General features: G+C 41.8%; 2 protein-coding genes across 4 annotated transcripts in view; both read left to right on the forward strand.

Annotated features, from left to right (window-relative positions):
* The window catches only part of SGO2 (shugoshin 2), a 34,734-nt gene extending 29,443 nt beyond the window's left edge, over window positions 1–5,291 (forward strand). For both annotated transcript variants that reach the window (XM_019635592.1, XM_019635593.1), the window contains exon 9: window positions 4,355–5,291. In XM_019635592.1, the coding sequence (XP_019491137.1) occupies window positions 4,355–4,370 (16 nt within the window). In that variant the 3' untranslated portion in view covers window positions 4,371–5,291. The remainder of the gene's footprint in view (window positions 1–4,354) is intronic.
* A 2,861-nt stretch (window positions 5,292–8,152) lies between these two features.
* AOX1 (aldehyde oxidase 1) overlaps window positions 8,153–18,253 on the forward strand; it is a 64,756-nt gene continuing 54,655 nt past the window's right edge. Inside the window, exons 1-4 of one of the 2 annotated variants that reach the window (XM_019635708.1) lie at window positions 8,153–8,242; window positions 8,384–8,553; window positions 15,284–15,341; window positions 16,840–16,936. In XM_019635708.1, coding sequence (XP_019491253.1) covers window positions 8,509–8,553; window positions 15,284–15,341; window positions 16,840–16,936 — 200 coding nt within the window. In that variant the 5' untranslated portion in view covers window positions 8,153–8,242; window positions 8,384–8,508. Of the gene's footprint in view, window positions 8,243–8,383; window positions 8,554–15,150; window positions 15,178–15,283; window positions 15,342–16,839; window positions 16,937–18,253 lie in introns of those variants that run through there. The other variant, XM_019635709.1, reaches the window with a different exon arrangement.

An 18,253-nucleotide genomic window follows, 5' to 3' on the forward strand; every position in this document is an offset into this window, starting at 1 on the left:
GTGGCTGCTCAGCTCGGGCTGGCATCGAACCGCTGTTGCTCAGAGCTCAAACTCTTGAGCGAGCTCTTAACCAACTGAGCCACTCGGCCGGCCCTATGCATACTGTTTCTGCTCACCCTTTTTTCAGCCAGTATTTTTTAGAATCCATTGGTGGAGCTGTCTGCAACAATCACTGCTGTGGTGTGTGGTGTTTGCCTAGTAGTGATTTTTCTCTTTCCCTCTTTCCCTCTACATTAATTGGAATTCTTCTGAGGGAAGCATGTTCCCTCTCCCTCCTTTATTTCATTGCTCAAATTATTCCAACTTTGGCTATTAATTGTTTCTTCAGGTTGGCTTCTGTGTTCTTTCAACAAGACCTCATATTATTTTGAGTACTTCCTTACTTTTTGACACATAAGATGTTCCAGGTTTATCTTAATGTTTTTCTTGCCCCGTACCCCAAATTAGTCACTTCTTCAAAAATCCTGGTTCCCTTGATTGAAGAATTTTGTTTAGAAACCACTGTCTGGACACTGGGTATTCCCACTGCTTATATTGTGTTGGATCAGCTGTCTGCTGCTGCATAACGATATTACCATAGACCTAGTAGCTTAAAACAACATAATTTCTATCTCTCAGTTCCTGAGGGCCAGGAATCTGGACTCGGCTTAGTTGGGTGCTCAGCTCCGTGTCTCACAAAGCTGCCGTCAAGGTGTTGTCCAGGTTGCTTCTCATCTGGAGCCTCTACTGGGGAAGATTCTGCTTCCAAGGCCCCACAGGTTGTTGGCAGAATTAGTTTCCTGTGGTTACAGGACAAAGGGCCTCAGCTTCTTGCTGTTGGCTGGAGGCTATCCTCCACTCCTAGAGGCCACCTCAGCTCCTGGCCACATGGGCCTCCCAACATGGCCACCTATGTCAAAGCTAGCTACCGAGAATCTCTAGAGCAAATCCTACAGCAAGATGGAGTCTTACATAATGAAATCTAATCTCAGAAGTGAGACAGCCCATCGCCTTTGCCATGTTGTATTGGTTAGATGCCAGTCACAGCTCCTGTAATTTTCAAGGAGAGGAGGTGATACCAGGGCATGGACACCAGTAGGCAGGGGATCCTTCTTAGAGTCGCCACCACAGGGGTGGTTGTTCGGCCCCCTCAGGAGACCGAGCTAGGAAATACATGTACTCATATGTCTACTAATCCACTTGTACACATACTTTTGTATTTCTCTGTCTGTACTTTTGATAAAAACCATGAGTTTATACTGACAACTCTGATTCCAGTTCAACACCACAGGGTTAATTTTAGCTTTGCTTATTCATGATTTCTTTGTCAGTGAGAAACCTAGCTTTCATTATCTGTGATATATTTACTTATTTGTTCGTTTCTAGCATAATATGAAGTAGTTTCAAATTGCTAGCCCAAATCCCTGTAAGAAACATATTTACTAACTAAATTATAACTTTTAGGTGTAATTCTTTTTGTCTTAGGTTAGTTCTTTTCTTACCAACCCCTGCAATGTAGTTATGTTATTCATTTCTAATTCAGTTAAGTACATTTGTTATTGTTTGTATTTCATGTTCTTCTTCCAAATCTTGGTAGGTTTTGTTGTTTACTTTGGGGTATGTGAAATATTTCTTAAGTCAGAGCTATATAAAATGGTACATACAGAGAAGTGTCGACTCCTTTCATCACTGCTACCACATTTCCATTCCCCCTTCTTTCTATCCAGTTTTCACCCACCTCCTGTGGATAATTTCTTTCCTTTCTGGTTTATCCTTCCTTTATTTCTTTTGCACAAATAAGCAGATATATGTATAGCCCTCTTTTTCCTACATGAAAGTAGCATTCTATAGCTACTCTGTCGGGCTTTGCTTTTATTCATTTAACAGTGTGTTCTGGAGATCATATCAATTCGAAGAGATTTTCCTCATTCTTTTTTCACAGCTGCATAATATTTAATAGTGTATAGATGTATTATTTATTCACATTCCTACATATGCACACTTAGGTTGTTTCCAAAACTTTGCAGTTATAAATAATACTACATTGAATAATCTTGTGTGTATATCTTTTCATATTGTTAGGGGTGTATCTTCAGGGTAAATTCCTGAAAGTGGGACTGCAGGGGTGAAAAGTAGAACATATGTAGTTTGGTTAGGCATTGCCACACTTTGCTCCAGTGCCAGTTTGCATTCCCACCAGCAGTGTGTGGCACTGTTTCCCCACAGCCTAATCAACAGAATGTGTTATCATGTTTTAAATTTTTTGCCAGTCTGATAGGCATGAAATGGTATCTCAGTGTTGTTTTATTTGCATTTCTCTGTAAGTGAATTTAAATGTTTTTCTCATGCTTGGGGACCATTATATCATTTTTTGGTCTTCTCATATCTTTTTCTCATTGTGGGTTAGGGCTTTTACTATTAATAATGTCCCCTTGTTGTCATGTTAAGACTTTGGGGCTTAAGAGATGAAGAGTTTAAAAAGTATATGTGTATTACCTTCCTGACAATTCCTGCCAGTGCTATCCTCAATGCCTGTGACGACCACTCCATAATATATTGCAAGCAGTTTCTATCAGGATCCACTCTCTCTGGGCCTGTTAGCAGCGGTGATATACCTGCTGCATGCCATTCCCAATCCAAAAAGAAAAAAAAATGGTAGCTGGGTTGTTATCACTGTTAGTATTTATACTAATGTACATTGTGTTTTGCTTTTAAAAAATTTACCAACTAAACTGTTCACCAAATAATCTGCATGACCAGTAGGTCTAAACTAAAATAGAATACTATTTCATTTTGCTGTATTTAGTTTAGGATAGGAAGCTCTCTTGAAATAATTAACTAAATTCTGTCTAATTACCCAAGGCAGTGCTATCATACTGGCTCTGAAGAGGGGTACAGAGGAGGAAAAAAGACGTTCTCTCAATGACCCATTTTTTGGGGGGGACCATGTGTATGTATCTCATCCAAAAAACATATATAATGTAAAGAATAAATACAACTCCACTTCTTGCAACATGATATTACTAGGTGCATAGGTCAACCCTCTTACTGAGAAAATAAAATAAAACTACTGGACAAAATATTAAACAAAACAAATCACTCCCCCCCCCCAAAAAAAAACCAACAACAACAACAAAAACCTCAAATGCATCTAGTAGCTTAATAAAGAATAACAAAGCTCAAATTAGAGACTGAATGAGAGCAGGAAACCAGAGAGGTGAGTGAGCCTGCAACTGGCTTTTGCCTGAAGACATTCAGCTAACGAGGTGAACCAGAGCCACGGATTCATGGCCCTTTGGGTCTGGGGACAGAAGGCAGATTCCAGGGGTTAGCTAAAATGAAGAGTCTAATAGTAGATCTCCTTCAATAAAGTTGAGCTACTCTCTCAAGTAGAAGAGCAAACTAAAACTAACCTTCCCACTAGCTTTTTGAAGTCCCAGGAAATAACTCTGGTACTGAGTTGAGGAGAAAAGAAAATCTTCTGCGAGTTTATAACCAGAATCAAACCCGCGTACATTGCAGTTGGAAATCACACTATCCGGAACTCATAAAAAATATCAAGCCGAGTGTTTAGTATTAGTCCATGACTTGTAGTGCCCCCTGCTGTCTGTGAGAAGCACAAATACAAATATTTTCTGGAGGGAACCCCCCTTTATCTCAGTCCACAGCACATTTTCCACAGATAAAGTTGCAAAGGAAATGAACAGCTAGCTCACAGCAAAGAAGAGCACTGCACACACAAGGGAACAAAATACTAGCAGAAGCAACTGATAACAATCAGACAGAGCTTATAAAATAAGTATGTGTAATGTTTCAATAAAGGAGAGGCTTGAAAACGAGTGTTTAGTGAAAGAAGAAAGTTACAGAAAAGCCCCTACAGAATGATTCCTTTGATATAAAGATCAAACATAGATAAAACCAGACCATATACTGTTTAGCAGTGTAATACACAAATGGTAAAAAGTAAAGAAAAGCAAAGGGCACACACAATACAGGATAGTGGTTACTTGGGGAATAAGAGGGCTGTGATCAGAAAGGGGCACACTAGAAACGTCTGAGGTGTGGTACTATTTTATTAACTCGGGGGGTAGGTACATCAGCATTTATTTGATTGTTTTAAAATTGTACATTTTATATATTATATGTAAAGTTCATAATTAAAAGGACAATTGTAGTAAAACATGTATAACATCTGTGTTTGTTTTTCTTAAACTTTGTTGATAATTCCCACTATCACAGAGATTTCAGATATCTGGCATAGCTGTGGTTTGAGGAACCTGCTCTCTACTGGTGTGATACATCAATTTTCTTCATGCTTCATAGCAAAAGCGTCAGTTTTAGGTTATTAATCTTCCCCTTTTTTTCTACTTTTCAGCAAGATGCGAAGATGAGGTGAATTTATGGATTCTGGTTTTTCTGAATTCTAAAACCATGACAAGTCAAAACAGATAAAACTGGATCAAGAAGAGGAAATGCATGATGAAAGTTTTTGGTTTTGTTTTTTTCATTTTCTGCCTTTTCATGGAGTGTTGATTTTTCCATTCTTAAGTTTAGATATATGTGCATAAAATAGCTATATTGTAATATTAATTTCATTACAAAATTTAAAATCATTTTGGTTATCCTATAACTTATCTTCCTGCTCATTTATGCGTCTTTCAACCTGATAGCCTTTAACTAAACAATAGCTGTTAACCTTTTAACCAAATAAAACGTATTATAAATACTTTTGCATTGGTTATCTTGGCTGTCTTCTTTTGTTTTATTTTTAAACCATTCAATATATGTGAATACCTTTAAGATTTTAAGTCTCCTACTGCCCTGGCCAGTTTTCTCTCACGCTTCATTCATCTACTGTCAGAATTATTTAGTCAGTGATCACATAGATGTCAGGTCTGTGTTGCTTCCACTATGTGTAATTTGATGACTTGGCTGAGAGGGTTAACCTTTCAGGCTTTTTTGAATTTGTTTTTTATGGCTTTATTTTAAAGATCACTTACTAAAGTAATAATAAAAAGTAATAAATCCTATTCATATCTGAAATCAATGAACAGAACTTACCATATTCAAATGCCTAGTCAAATTCTGTTCTGCCTAGATGGAAAAGTTGTCTTAGATGATATCTGACAAATAAACAGGAGGGCCCAGAAATCTGCATATTAGTAAACATTTCAGTTAATTTGGGGGCAGATTGTCCTAGGACGAAACTTTGAGAAAAACTGCTGTAGTGGTCCAGAATCCCACAGAATTTACTCAGTATCAACAATGTGGGTTGAATGGGGACCACGAGTTTGTTTTTGTTGTTGTTGTTGTTTTTTTTTTTTAGCTGAGCCATCCTGCCACCTGTTGGCAGCTCAGCAGCAGCTCAGCTCAGCTCAGGCCAGGCATCAAACCGCTGTTGCTCAGAGCTCAAACGCTTGAGCGAGCTCTTAACCAACTGAGCCATTCGGCCAGCCCCTTCCACGAGCTTGTTTTAAAGGAACAGCTGACATGGTGGTTAAGAGCTTGGCACCCTGTCAGCCTTTGTTACTTTTCCTGTCCTATTACTTGCAGCCTTTAGGACCTCCTAGAGTCATTCTCTGGGATTGTATTTTTGTTCCTATGCTTATTTCTAGTTTTTTGTTTATGAGATTTTTCTTTTCTCCCTTTTCTATGAAAATTATTTTCCATTTCATGTGGTCAGACTTATCAACCCTTTCTTTTGTTGCTGGTGGAATTTGGTCACAATAAGAAACAATTTTCCTGTTCCCAGATTATCAACACGTTTTGTTTAGGTTTTACATTTAAATTTCTGATTCATGTGGATTTTGTTCTCTTGTATGGTGTGAAATGAATGCAACCGATGCCCCATTGATTAAAAAGTCCATGTTTTCCACTTCTGATTTGAAATGCCACCTTTTTTTATGTTGTATTCCCATGTATACTTAAATTTATATCTTAATTTCCTGTCTAGTCTGTCTTTGTATGCTCATTGCCATCTTTTTACATTATAAGGATTGAAGGGAGTTTCAAAGTTTCCCTCATAGAGGTTTTACACATTTCATGATAAATTTATACCTAGGTATTTTGTCTTTTTTCTTGGTAATAGACCAGGAGTGCCAAAAAAATGTATACAAGTGGACTCTTTGGTCAACGTTGCTCAAGCAGTAGTTTGCCATAATCAGAAGTGTCTGGATGCTGATGGTAACCACTTGGAGCACCTCTTGTAATTGCAGAAGTCAAATGTGACTTGTATTCATCTTTTGTTATCGGTATATATTATTACAACTCTAATAGTTTTTTCCTATCTTGAAATGTGTGTACATTTTTTTGGTACCCTCTGTATATAGAATCTTTGATTCTCTTTTCTAATTGATTATTGTTTGCATATATGAAGATAATTGATTTCTGCATGGTAATCACTATGTTATTGTTTGTAGTGTTTTCCCGACATATCTCCTGGAAACCAAGCTATCATTACCTCTTGTTTGCCCCCCAATTCTTATGTCTCTCTTTGCTTTTTCTTGTCTAATTGCATGGCTGCTGCCTTAAGTAAAATATTAAATTGTAGGAACAGTAGATATCCTTGTCTTGTTCCTGATTTTCATGTGAATGCCTCTGGTTTTACCCCATTAAATAAGATGCTGGGTTTTGAGCTGGTGATGTACGAAGTCAGATAACTAAGTTTGCGAACACATCCTAGGAAAGTGCTACATACCTCATTGCTGAATATCACTACAGTCACCTTTGAAGTACTACCCTTGGGAAGCTATGCACTCACTAACTTGCCAGCCCACCCTTCAAAGCAATTTTGGAGCTCTTTTTCTGGAATGGCCATCAGAGCTGTCATCTATTACCCTTGATGTCCTGAATGTCATAAAAATGTCTCCCTTTCAATATGTATCTTCAGGTAAAGAAGTCATTGGGGGTCAGAGCAGGTGAGTAGGGAGGGTGTTTACTGGCTAAAAACTCCCTCACAGACAGTTCCGTGTGAGCTGGTGCATTGTCATGATGCAAGAGCCATGAATTGTTGGTGAAAAGTTCAGGACGTCTAAGTTTTTCACACAGCCTTTTTAGCACTTCCAAATAGTAAACTTGGTTAACTGTCTAGTTGGTGCAAATTCATAATGAATAATCCCTCTGATATCAAAAAAGGTTAGCAAAATCGTTGCAACAACTTCATGAACTTAATTGTCTGACTTTGTATATTTATAATTAAAGTATTTAATTAAAATTATTGAGTGCTTTTTTAAAAAATCATGAATGAGTGTTTAATTTTGTCAAGTGACTTTTGGTATTGATGGAGATTGTATTAGTTAGGGTCCAGCCACAGTTATTTTATAAATTGTTAGCCATATACTAGAGAACTGACAAGAACTGAAAAGGCAAAAGGGACCAGTGGAATATCATAGAGGAAGTAACTATGGGAAGCACTCACCACCTCTGAGGCTGAGGGAACAAAGAGAAAAGATGGAGTTGAAACTTAAAGACTTAAAAAGAAGACGGTCCAGGACCCTGTGAAGGGTGTGTGACTGGTTGTTGCTATTTCCATGAAGGGCTATGACAATATTGGTGTGATCATGTGTAAAGCTGGAGCCAGCTGTTGCTACTGAGATAATTGTTTCTGCCAGGGTGAACCATTTCTGTGGTGATGCTGACAGGAACAGGAAGCAAGCAAGAAGTTGGAAATTTCTCCTTCCTCCTGGAAGTCTGGAAAATAAATAGTTTGGTTCCGAGTTTTTAAAAAGTGTTATAGCACAGATTTCAAAAAATGTAAAGATAGACCTAAAACAGTGGTAACCTTAAGTTGTAGAATTACAGGTGATGTTTATTTTTATGCTTCTCATCATTTTCCAAGATGTTTTAAATCTCTGTGGATATTTACCGGATAAACTTTGTAGTTCTTTAGTGGATAAACTGAATAGTGATAAACCTTAAAGTTTATCTCCATTTCAAGGTAGCTGTTGATTTTAAAAATAAATGAATAATTATGTCCAAAACTGTGAGATAAAGCTGTAAACCACTCGTTGTCCTCAAGCTCCTTGCCTGCAAAGTTGGGGGAAATGTGATTGTATATTAACTATGAAGGTTAGAGGACTGCGGCAGGCGTGATGGGAAGAGAAGTACAAAACAAACAAGATTCCTGGACTTGGAATCTGTATAGCTGGGAAGCCACTTAAAATTTTGTGTAATACTACAAGACGACCAAAGAGGTCGTCAGAGGACCTGCTGGATCTGCGAAGAGGCTGGAGAAGTGGCAGGGACGCTAAGCACCAAACGCTAGGTAGGAGGTGGAGGGGGTCTCCGCCAATTATTTGAGTCCAGAATCCGCGACCCAGTGACGTCCTAACATCCCGGGGAAGAGTTCGGGGAAGGCGCTAGCTGAACTTTGGATCTTAATCGGGACTTCCTCCATCTGGCTTAGGGGAACTTGACACAGCAGTCTGGTGTCACTTGCCCGGTCAGCGTCGCTCGGTCCCGCGTGCTAACAACTCCTCCTCAGAGCCCTCGGACCCCAAGTCGCCGCCGTGGGACCCACGGCTCGCCATCATGGACAGGGCGACGGAGCTGCTTTTCTACGTGAACGGCCGCAAGGTAAGCGGGTCCGCCGGCGGACCAGGCGCCCGGCCCTGCGAGGAGCTGCAAATAGGGGCTCCTTCCGGGTCGTCCTCATACTTAGAGCACTAATGCACACACCAGCGCTTCTGGTTTGCAAGCGGGTTTGCTTGTGCGCCCCCCTCGTCCCCCACCGTCCCCCCGGGGCTGGGAAAGCGTAAGTGTTCGGGGACTGCCCGGGATCTTTGTGCCCCCACCTTCGTGATGTTCCTCTCCTCTCTCCGCCAGAGCGCGCGCAGGCTAATTACCAACCTACCCACCCCCACCCCGTAAACAAGAGAAACAGCTGTTCTTACTCATCGAAGTCAGCACTCCCAAATCTTCCCTCCCTCAAAATCCCCGAAAAGGAGAATGCCTTTCGATAGACCGAGTGCAATGGATAGACCTCTGAGCCTCAGCTCTCGGGGTGTGTTTGGATGATCAAGGAGCTATTTAGAGTTGGGATGGGGCCATAGAGTTGAACTAATTCAGACCACTCCCATCATTTCTGAGATAGCGAAACCTTAACTTTCCAAAGCCACAGCTAGTTCCTGGCAGAGCTGAGCCAATGCTGGGCTCTGGGGAGTGGAAGGTCCTCACTGGGCCCATTGCCAGTGCGGCATCCTTTCTTCTCAGAAGCCCAGCTCGCTCTGCAGTACCTCTGGGATGGATCCAGGCAATGCTCACGTTTGGGGGAAGCAAAGCCCTGGGCATTTTTAAAACACCTTGATCTACACACACACACACACACACACACACACACACACACACACACACACACACACAACCGTAGACTGCTCACTCCCAGCATATTGGCACCACTTTGCAAGATGGAAATTGAGGCAGGAAGGTTAAGGGGCTTCCTTAAGAGCTGACAACCTAGTAAGGGCCATGCTATCTGTCTTTCCACGGTGCCAGGGCCTTCAGAGCCACCTGTGACCGCTACTTTTGGGTCACAGAAGTCAGCACTTTCCCCAACTGGCACGGGGGACTCACCAGGAAGCTAAGGCGGATCAAGCATCCGGCCTCCCACTGTGAGACATGTTCTAAGGCCCTGAGCTTAATTTTGCATTTATGGTTTTGTATCATTTTTCCTAAAGAGAACCCCACCCCTGCCAACTGTACAAGTTCTAGGCTCCATAAAACCTTCCTCTGCCCCTGCTTCCTGGTTTTCAAACTGGATGCGTTTCATTTTCCTGATCTGTAATGGGGCTATTAGGATCCCCTGACAGGACTGCTGTGAGAATGACATACAGCAGTGGGGGGCAAAATGTTAACATTATGTCACTTTTTCATTGTTTGCATAACTGAATGGTACAATAAACGCAACCCTGGCCTTTTTATTTAGACCAACAAGGATTCAATTCCTGCTCTAACCCTTCTTGAGACACCCTAACCTCTCAGAGTTTCAGCTCCTCTGTTGAAAGGGGGTAATACTAATTACTTCACAAAGACTGATAAGGAGTATTTAGTCAGCATTTTTGTTAAGGGTCTGCTCAATGCCAGGCAATGCTCCCAGCTCAAGGATTTACAGCAGAGCACAGAAATGACAAAGTCCCTGCTTGTGAGTAGCTCACAGTGGGCCGGGAGACAGTCAGCAAGCGTACAAATCCATGGAAATGTGTAATGTCAGGCAGTGATACGGGCTAGGATAAAAAAAAAATGCAAAGTGAGGGGACAGACAGTGGGCAGGAGCTGATACTTTAGGTGGGAGGGATGTGGTGGCCTCTCTGAGAGAGTGATGTTTGAGCAGTAACTGGTATGATGGAAGGAGCAGCCCTCCATCTCACGGGGACAGAATCCTCACTGATTTTCAGAGCCAGCAATTATGGGGATTCCTCTGCTCAGCACTGGAGACCTGGGCTCAGGAGCCTGGCGTGGAGCTGGGACCCCTTGCTCCTCAGGAGGGACCTCTGCTGCTGAGGTATCCCTCCCAGTTCTCAACCACCACACGTGAGTGTGGGACCATTCCATTTTATATCCACCCTTCTTAGCAGTCTCAACATGGCTTCTTTTGTATATCCATAGTTACAGAGGTTGCATTCAGCTAGTCTTCAGATGGTTCACCAGGTTGATTGTTCTATAATTTAGTTGTAATTTTGATGTGGTCATAAAAAGAGGTGAGCACAGCATTTACCTACTCGGTCGTCTTGACCGGACCTCTCTGGGGGAAGAGCATTTTAGATGGAATGGAGGTACTCCATGAGGATTTTTATATGCTCAGAGGTTGGCAAGGAGATTGGAGGTTGGTGGGGCTGGAGATGTAGCCAGGGTGAGATTACTGAATCGTTGCAGGCAATGGTAGGGGTTTGGTTAAATGAGGAAACAGGTCTTTGAGTCTAGCTTCTTTTCCACCACCCCCACTCACAAACAAACTTCAGTGGGATTTTTAACACAATGGTTAACAACAATTTGTCATCCTTTCCCTTTCCTTCCCCCTCTTCCAAATTCTGTTAGGTATGTGCTTCAGTCCTGGCAAGCAAGCCTCATTGCCATATGCATAGAATTAGAATAAAGCTTCTGGTTCAGAGGTTAGAGTCTGTTGAAAAAAGTGAGAGAGAGAAACCACCAGAGAAGAGGGGTCTTGAAGTCAAACATAACCTCAGGAATTAAAAGCTTGCATTGGAAAGGAAGCTTAGAAGCCAGTTAGGATACTCTAGGTGATGTGATTGGCTTGTGGTCTGTGCTTTTTGTGAAATCCCCTCAAGTCTTCAAGAAGTGTGACTGGGCAAGGTCTGAAGCCATCCAGAGGGGAGACCAATGCCCACTGGTCAGATATCTGGTTGCAAAGATATTTCTGAAGCCTGACTTGCTTCATCAGGGGCCCCCAGAACAGGTGACCCAGTTAACATGGAGTTTGAGGGGGAGTGAAGAAAGCTGATGAATAAATTATACCCTAGATGCCACTGTCTAATACAACTCAGGAACTGAAGCACATCGATCTGCGAGGCAGTGAGGTGTAGAGATCAAACGAGTGGGCTTTGGAACTAGTTAGACATGGGTTTGAATCCCACGCTATCTGCTCTGCCGCTCAGCAGCTCTTGGACCGTGGGCAAGCTGCTTAATATCTCAGAGTCACAATTTTCCCCTCTGCAAAATGGGGCTGATAACAGTACATTCTCCCATGGAATAGAAGATTAAATTCCATGGAGAGTGGTGAGCAAGGTGCTTGGCACATAGTAAACAATTAAAACCAATTTTTTTTTTTTAGCTGAGCCATTCTGCCACCTGTTGGAAGCTCAGCAGCTGCTCAGCTCGGGCCAGGACTCAAACCACTGTTGCTCAGGGCTCAAACTCTTGAGCGAGCTCTTAACCAACTGAGCCACTCGGCCGGCCCCATTAAAACCAATTTTAAAGCAATCCGAAGCTCAGGCAGAAGTAGCCTCATGGCTGTCTGCTTGGGCTTCCCTCTCTCTTCTCAGGCTGCCGTGGGTTATTGTTCTTCTCTACTAACCATGTCCCACAATACACACCTCTTCCTTCTTCTGCCTCTCAGCCATTTCGTTTCACACGTACCCCTCTCCCATCTTTATTTCCATTTTTCCCCCCTTTTCCTCTTCTCCTAATCTCCTTTCTCTTTCTTCTTTCTGCCCCTGTCTTGGATATGGCTAGGCCCCCCTCATGTCCTGGTCGCCAGCCCTGCACAGAGGAAAGTAATTTCTCAACCTTGTGGAATGTGAACTTGAAATCTCCTAGTGGGCTGGCACAGCGGACCCTGCCCTTGCAACACCCAAGCCTTTAACGGGAATATACAATGACCCTGATCTGAGAACTAGCATCAGCTCTCCAAACCAGAGATAGTGAGAATAACCCTGCTCCTCACCCCCTCTCCACCCCCACTATCTGAGTCATGACCTCAGCCACTATCATGACCTCCCTGTTTCACTCCAAGACCCACCAGGACAGGCTGCGCTCTCTATCCCGCTCCCACTTCCCTCCTCCAAGTATGCCATCGACCAAATCAAGAAAAATAAACATGTTCCAAGCCAGTAGCACTCTGAGCCAGACTCCAATCTCTTACAACATCTCCTGGAACAAAGAAGGCCTGCTGCTTCCATTTTCCCTTCCAAAAATAAACAAGTATCTCTGAAATCTAAGATGCTATTCTTTGCTTTCTAGGCTGCCCAGATCCTGTTGTTCCATTAAAACTGAGCTTCTGTGGATTTAGCATTATCTGTATTAAGATTCATTCCAGCTACACATGGCACAAGCTCAAACTTAACAGTGATTTCAAACAAAATACATGCCATTTTTACTTTTAACTAAAGAATATCTGGGGATGGACCTTGCGGGGCTGGTCCGGAAGCTTTACAGTGTCATCTAGGACCCAGCTTTCTTCTTTCTTAAGGCAACATTAATGTGTTGCCTTATGGTGTAAAGTGGCTATTGGAATTCTAGCCATTTCATCCCTATTTCAGGCAGCAGGAAGGAAGAAAGGGAGAATGCATGCTGGGATAGACAACCAATAGTTCCTGCCACCATGATTGGCACAGCCTGTGAGAAATCATCCCTTTCTCTTTAGCAAGTTCTCATAGGAAATTGCACATATCATGTTCAAGTTATTCATTTAAATTAATTAACATTTATTATGCCCCTGTGATAGATCACCAGCACCTAGCTCAGTGTTTGATGCAAAGAAGAATAGGAGAAGGTGGTTTCATCCAGAGATTAAGAGAAGCTTATACATACACAAATAATTATGATGCAGGGTAAGACATTTTGTGAGAGATATTGGCCATGGGGTCACAAAGGATGACTACTTGGAGCAGAGTGGGAAGGGTATATTAGATGGCAGCACCCCCCAACAGGGGAGAATAGTTGAGCAGGGCTTTGAATGACATACAAAATTCTGTCAAATTAGAAGAAAAAGAGGACCTTTCAGGACAGAAGGAATCCTATATGTAAATGTAGCGGAAGATAAAGGTCCATGCACTGCTGTGATTGGCCAGTTCTCCAATGTGACTAGAGTTCAAGATACATGGGTTGAGTGGCAGGAGTTGAAGGGGAATTTATCAAAGAGGCTTTGTAGGCTATGCCAAGGAGTTTGAACTTCTTGTATTCTAGGAACACTTGAATATAAATGTACTTAAGACCCACTCAGTGTGCTCATTAACGATGCATATTTTCTGGTTTCCTGTCCCAGAAATTCTGATTCCATAGGGTTTCGCTTTAACAAGTACCCTGAGTGGTTCAGGAATTCCCAGCATGGTAGTTTGGCAGCCAGAAGCCCTTGTTGAATTCAGGCAGATACAGGAGATGATCAGACTTAGATTTTAGAGAGGTAGCTCTGGTAGTAGTATAGAGGGTAAGTGGCTTGCGGGTGCCAAGAATGGAGGCAGGAGACCTGTTAGGCAGCTGTTATAACTTTTCAAGCAAAAGATAATAAGGATTGATTTTGGAGAGTGACAGTAGAAATGAAGGGTGTTTAGAGAATCATTTTGGACATGTAAGTGGCAGGACTTGGTGAAGCTGATTATGACAGGTTGAAAGAAAGAAAAAGTTGAAAATAGCACAGCTTTTTAATCTTAGATGACCTAGCAGATGGCGAGGCTATTAAACAAGTTAGGGGAAAGAAAGGAAGAAGTGTTTGGGAAGTAAAATGAAGAATTCCACAGTTCTCCTTGTATTTCGGTATGTGTATACACACACACACACACACACACACACACACACACACACCACTCACATCTTTCTTACTATACTACAGACTCCTTTAGGGCACAGAGCGGACCTTAAGGCACTGCTTAGGTAATTGACACATGCCTCGCTTTGCCCAGCATATGGCCAGTTAGAATTGAGGGCGAGGAGGCAGCCATAGAATAAGCATACATCATCTCCCACCCCCAATCTACTTCCCAGAATGTGAAAGAGGAACTCTCCTGCAATTGTGAAGCAAACCAGGCTTTTATTTATGAATCTAAAAAAATCCAAATTTTTAATAAAAGAAGAGAAAAGTTGATCACTTTGGAAAACAACCAATTATGACATTTCAATCATGCTATCTCTTGTGTGCTCTGTTCCACTATGCTGCCCACACAAACTTGCCTCTTAGGGGTGTCCTTGCTTACACATCCTTGTATCACTTGGCATATATGTTTCATCTTCTTCTTTGTTTCTTTGATTTGGGGGCCATGGTTGGTTGTGATGTCTTTCTGGAAGCTGTAATTCTTTGAAGATGATAAACAAATGAGTCTTAAAAAAATGCAACTATATCAATTTCTCAGAGGCTATTCTATTCCAGCAGCTAGCTCGTGCTCTCTCTCCCCCTTTCCCCCTCTCTCCCTCTCTCCCTCTCTCCCTCTCTCCCTCTCTNCCTCTCTCCCTCTCTCTCTCTTTCCCTTTCCCCCTTTCTCTCTCCCCACCCCCACCCCCGCCATTCTGTTCTACTTACTATCTTTTCCTTCACCTGCTTCAGACTTTCTACAAGAAGCTGGACAGGAGTCACTGGTGTTCCTACTGGGAGAAACAACCACTGCCTTAGACAACAGTCAACAGTGATGATTCAGGACCAAGGACAGTAACAAAGTGATGGGGCTCAAGATTTAAACTACACTTAAAAGGGGTGATTTGTGTATCACAGATGTTCCTTAAACATTAAATCAAGTTGCAAATATGAGTAGAATAGTTAAGTAATGTGTATTTCCATCAAGTTAACATAAGCCAGCCAATGTGAAAATGACACTAGCTCTCAGATTTGTGTGCATAACTCTTATTTTTCCTTCTGGTACAGGTGACAGATAAAAATGTCGATCCTGAAACAATGCTGTTACCATATCTGAGGAAGAAGCGTATCCTTTTCTTTGCTGTGTGTGTGTGTGTGTGGGGGGGTGTCTGATATCCTTATCAAGTGATAGAGCCATACTGAGTCATATTACCTACTATTATGGTTTTATGTTCTTCTTTGAGAAAGTCCTACATTTTAGTTTTGTAGGCAGTGCACAGTTGTGGCTTTCAGAAGAACCAAGTTCTTTCTAGTCTCTGTTTTGGCACTTGATATATTGTGTAAATGGAGAAACTAGCAATGGGAATGAAAACAATGGATGTTAAAAGGGCTTAATTAAGCACTCTTTAGAATTAAGAGTTACAATATTGACATTCTATATTCGAGGACTAATCATCATGCTCATTAAAAAAAGAGAATACAGACATCTGAAATGAAAGTAAAAGAATAATGGAGAAATTTAATGTGAGAATGTTACGTTAGAAAAACTATCTAAATCAAAATCATCTAAGGAATGAATTCTTAGCCTGCTATGCATGAACTCCAGTGGGCGTCCAGAGTTCTATAGACCCACTAAATGATATGCAAAATTATATGACCGTGGGAGTTTGTACACTTTTTTCCCCTAAAGAGAGTAAAATTCCAAAAAAGTACACAGCTCAAAAAATATCAATAACTATCTTCTGGAAGTCATTCAAGATCTTTGGACATAAAAACAATGCACACTGGTTTCCTGGTTATCAATAGCACCAATGTGTAATATTTAAGATTTGGTTCACTTGCGAGTGACAGAAAATCCCAAATAGCAGTAAACAGCATGCAGCTTTTTCCTCAAGTTCAGAGACAACTAACTGAGGTCCAGCCATCATTCTATCTGAATTCCAGAAAATCGGAAGAAGTAAGGGATGAAGAAAGAGGCACTCTTCTCATTTTGAGGACATTTCCCTCTTGAAAGTCATACATACACAGCACTTTTGCTTACATCCCATTGGCTAGCATTGTTAATGACCCCATCTGGCTGCAGAGGAGCCTTGTAAAATGTATTTTTAATTCTGGTCAATCATGTTTGTAGCTAAAAATTGCGGTTTCTATCACCAAAGAAGAATGAGAGAAAAGATATTGGGTGAAAACTAGCAGTTTCTGCCACCAAGAAGCAGAGAAGCATGGCCTAAGTAGACAGTATGGCAAAAATATTCTAAGAATTATTTACGATTTGACATTTTACTTTGTGTGTCATCAAAGACACAGATAAGGTTGAGAACAAATGTACAATGGACTCATACTTTCAAATACTCAAGACTCTTCCTTTTCTTAGTTTGGCCCAATTTTTGGCAACCTGGGGTCCAGTTGTTTTTAAACAGAGGAGACTAAATATAACATTACAAATGGAAATCAAGAATTTACAAGATTCTAAATAATAGCAGCTAAGACATACATACATTATTCGATATGTATTGAACTTACGTCTATATTTAAGAGTCTTTGATATGTTGTTTGTTAAGATCAGCGCTATTCTGGAAAGCGAATTATGGAAAATACATTCTCCTTAACTGTGCTCCTTCCAGTCCGACTCACAGGAACTAAGTATGGCTGTGGAGGGGGAGGCTGTGGTGCCTGCACAGTGATGATATCACGATATAACCCCATTACCAAGACGACCAGGTACTGTGCAGCAAAATCCAGATATGATTGAATTTTTGTAGTTTTGAACTTTGTTTTATTTCTTTATTTGCTAACTATGCATTGAGCGCCTACTATGTGACTGGAACTGTGCTAGGTACTGGGGATACAAAGATGAACAAGACGGACATGATCCCAGGAATCCGACTGGATTAGAAAACAACGCACCATCAGTTAGGACAGCATATCGTCAGAGATTCCCCTGCTGAAGTTGAAAGGCTGACTCCCTGTGCTGACAGGGGGAGGAAAGGAAAGGCTGAAAGGCAGTGAAGGATGATGCTGTCACCACGCTTTTATATCACTATTACAGCCTGCTAACTGATCTCCTTGCTCCCACCCTTGCCCCTTATAGTGCATCCTCCATACATCAGTCAGAGAGACCTGAGATCTGTTTCAAGTATAAATCAGATCACAGCACTCTCCTACTTAAAAAAATCACCAATGCCTTCCCATTACATGTAATGCCTCTTTCATGTTTGATATTTACCTTTCTTAGGTTTGCCAAGTTTCTTGATCTGTGGGTTTATATCTTCTCTCAGCTTTGGAAACTTCTCAAGCCATTACCTCTTCAAATATTTATATTCATTCTCTCTCTCTCTCTCTCTCTCTCTCTCTCTCTCTCTCTCTCTCTCTCTCTCTCTCTCTCTCTCTCCTCCACCCTTTTCTGGGACTCCGATTATGCATATGTTAGACAATTTTACATCATTCCACAGGTCTCAGAGGAGGACAAAGGATCAGAGATCTGGTGAGATTTCAGAGATCTGCTTGTGTTCCGCAGCCAAGCCACCTGCCTCCTGAGCTCTGTGACATACCTCCCTGCTTTACAGCCTGGCGGCCTTTTTTTTTTTTTTTTTTTTTGTCACTGGGGAGTTCTCTTTGCTCTCTTGCCTCACTTTCTATGCTTTGGGAGATCTCTTGCAGCCATGCCACCGGCCTGTAGCCTCTGGAGGGTGGCGACTGCCCTGCGCTCTATGAAGCCCGAGCACCTGTGGTTTTCTCTTCGTTCTCCTGCTCTCTCCCAGCCGCCCTTGTCTAAAGGCCAATGTGCCTGGAAGGCTTCTTTCAGCCCCTATTTTCAGCCTCCCTGCCCCTATATGTAGGACATTACCCTCAGCACTCAGTGAAGTCTAGTGGAGGAGAGTTTGGGCATAGTGAACCCAGCTTTGTATTTTAATTTGTTATATCACCCCACATGTAGCTAGTAAACATTTCTGGAAAGTTAGTCTGGTTTCTCCATACTCCTGTCTAACTAAGGCAGATTGCGTCTCCTCTGTCCTTTCCAGTTAGAGATGCGAACAG

Source organism: Hipposideros armiger, unplaced genomic scaffold (genome assembly GCF_001890085.2).
Source record: "Hipposideros armiger isolate ML-2016 unplaced genomic scaffold, ASM189008v1 scaffold_23, whole genome shotgun sequence".
Classification (NCBI taxonomy): Eukaryota; Metazoa; Chordata; class Mammalia; order Chiroptera; family Hipposideridae; genus Hipposideros; species Hipposideros armiger.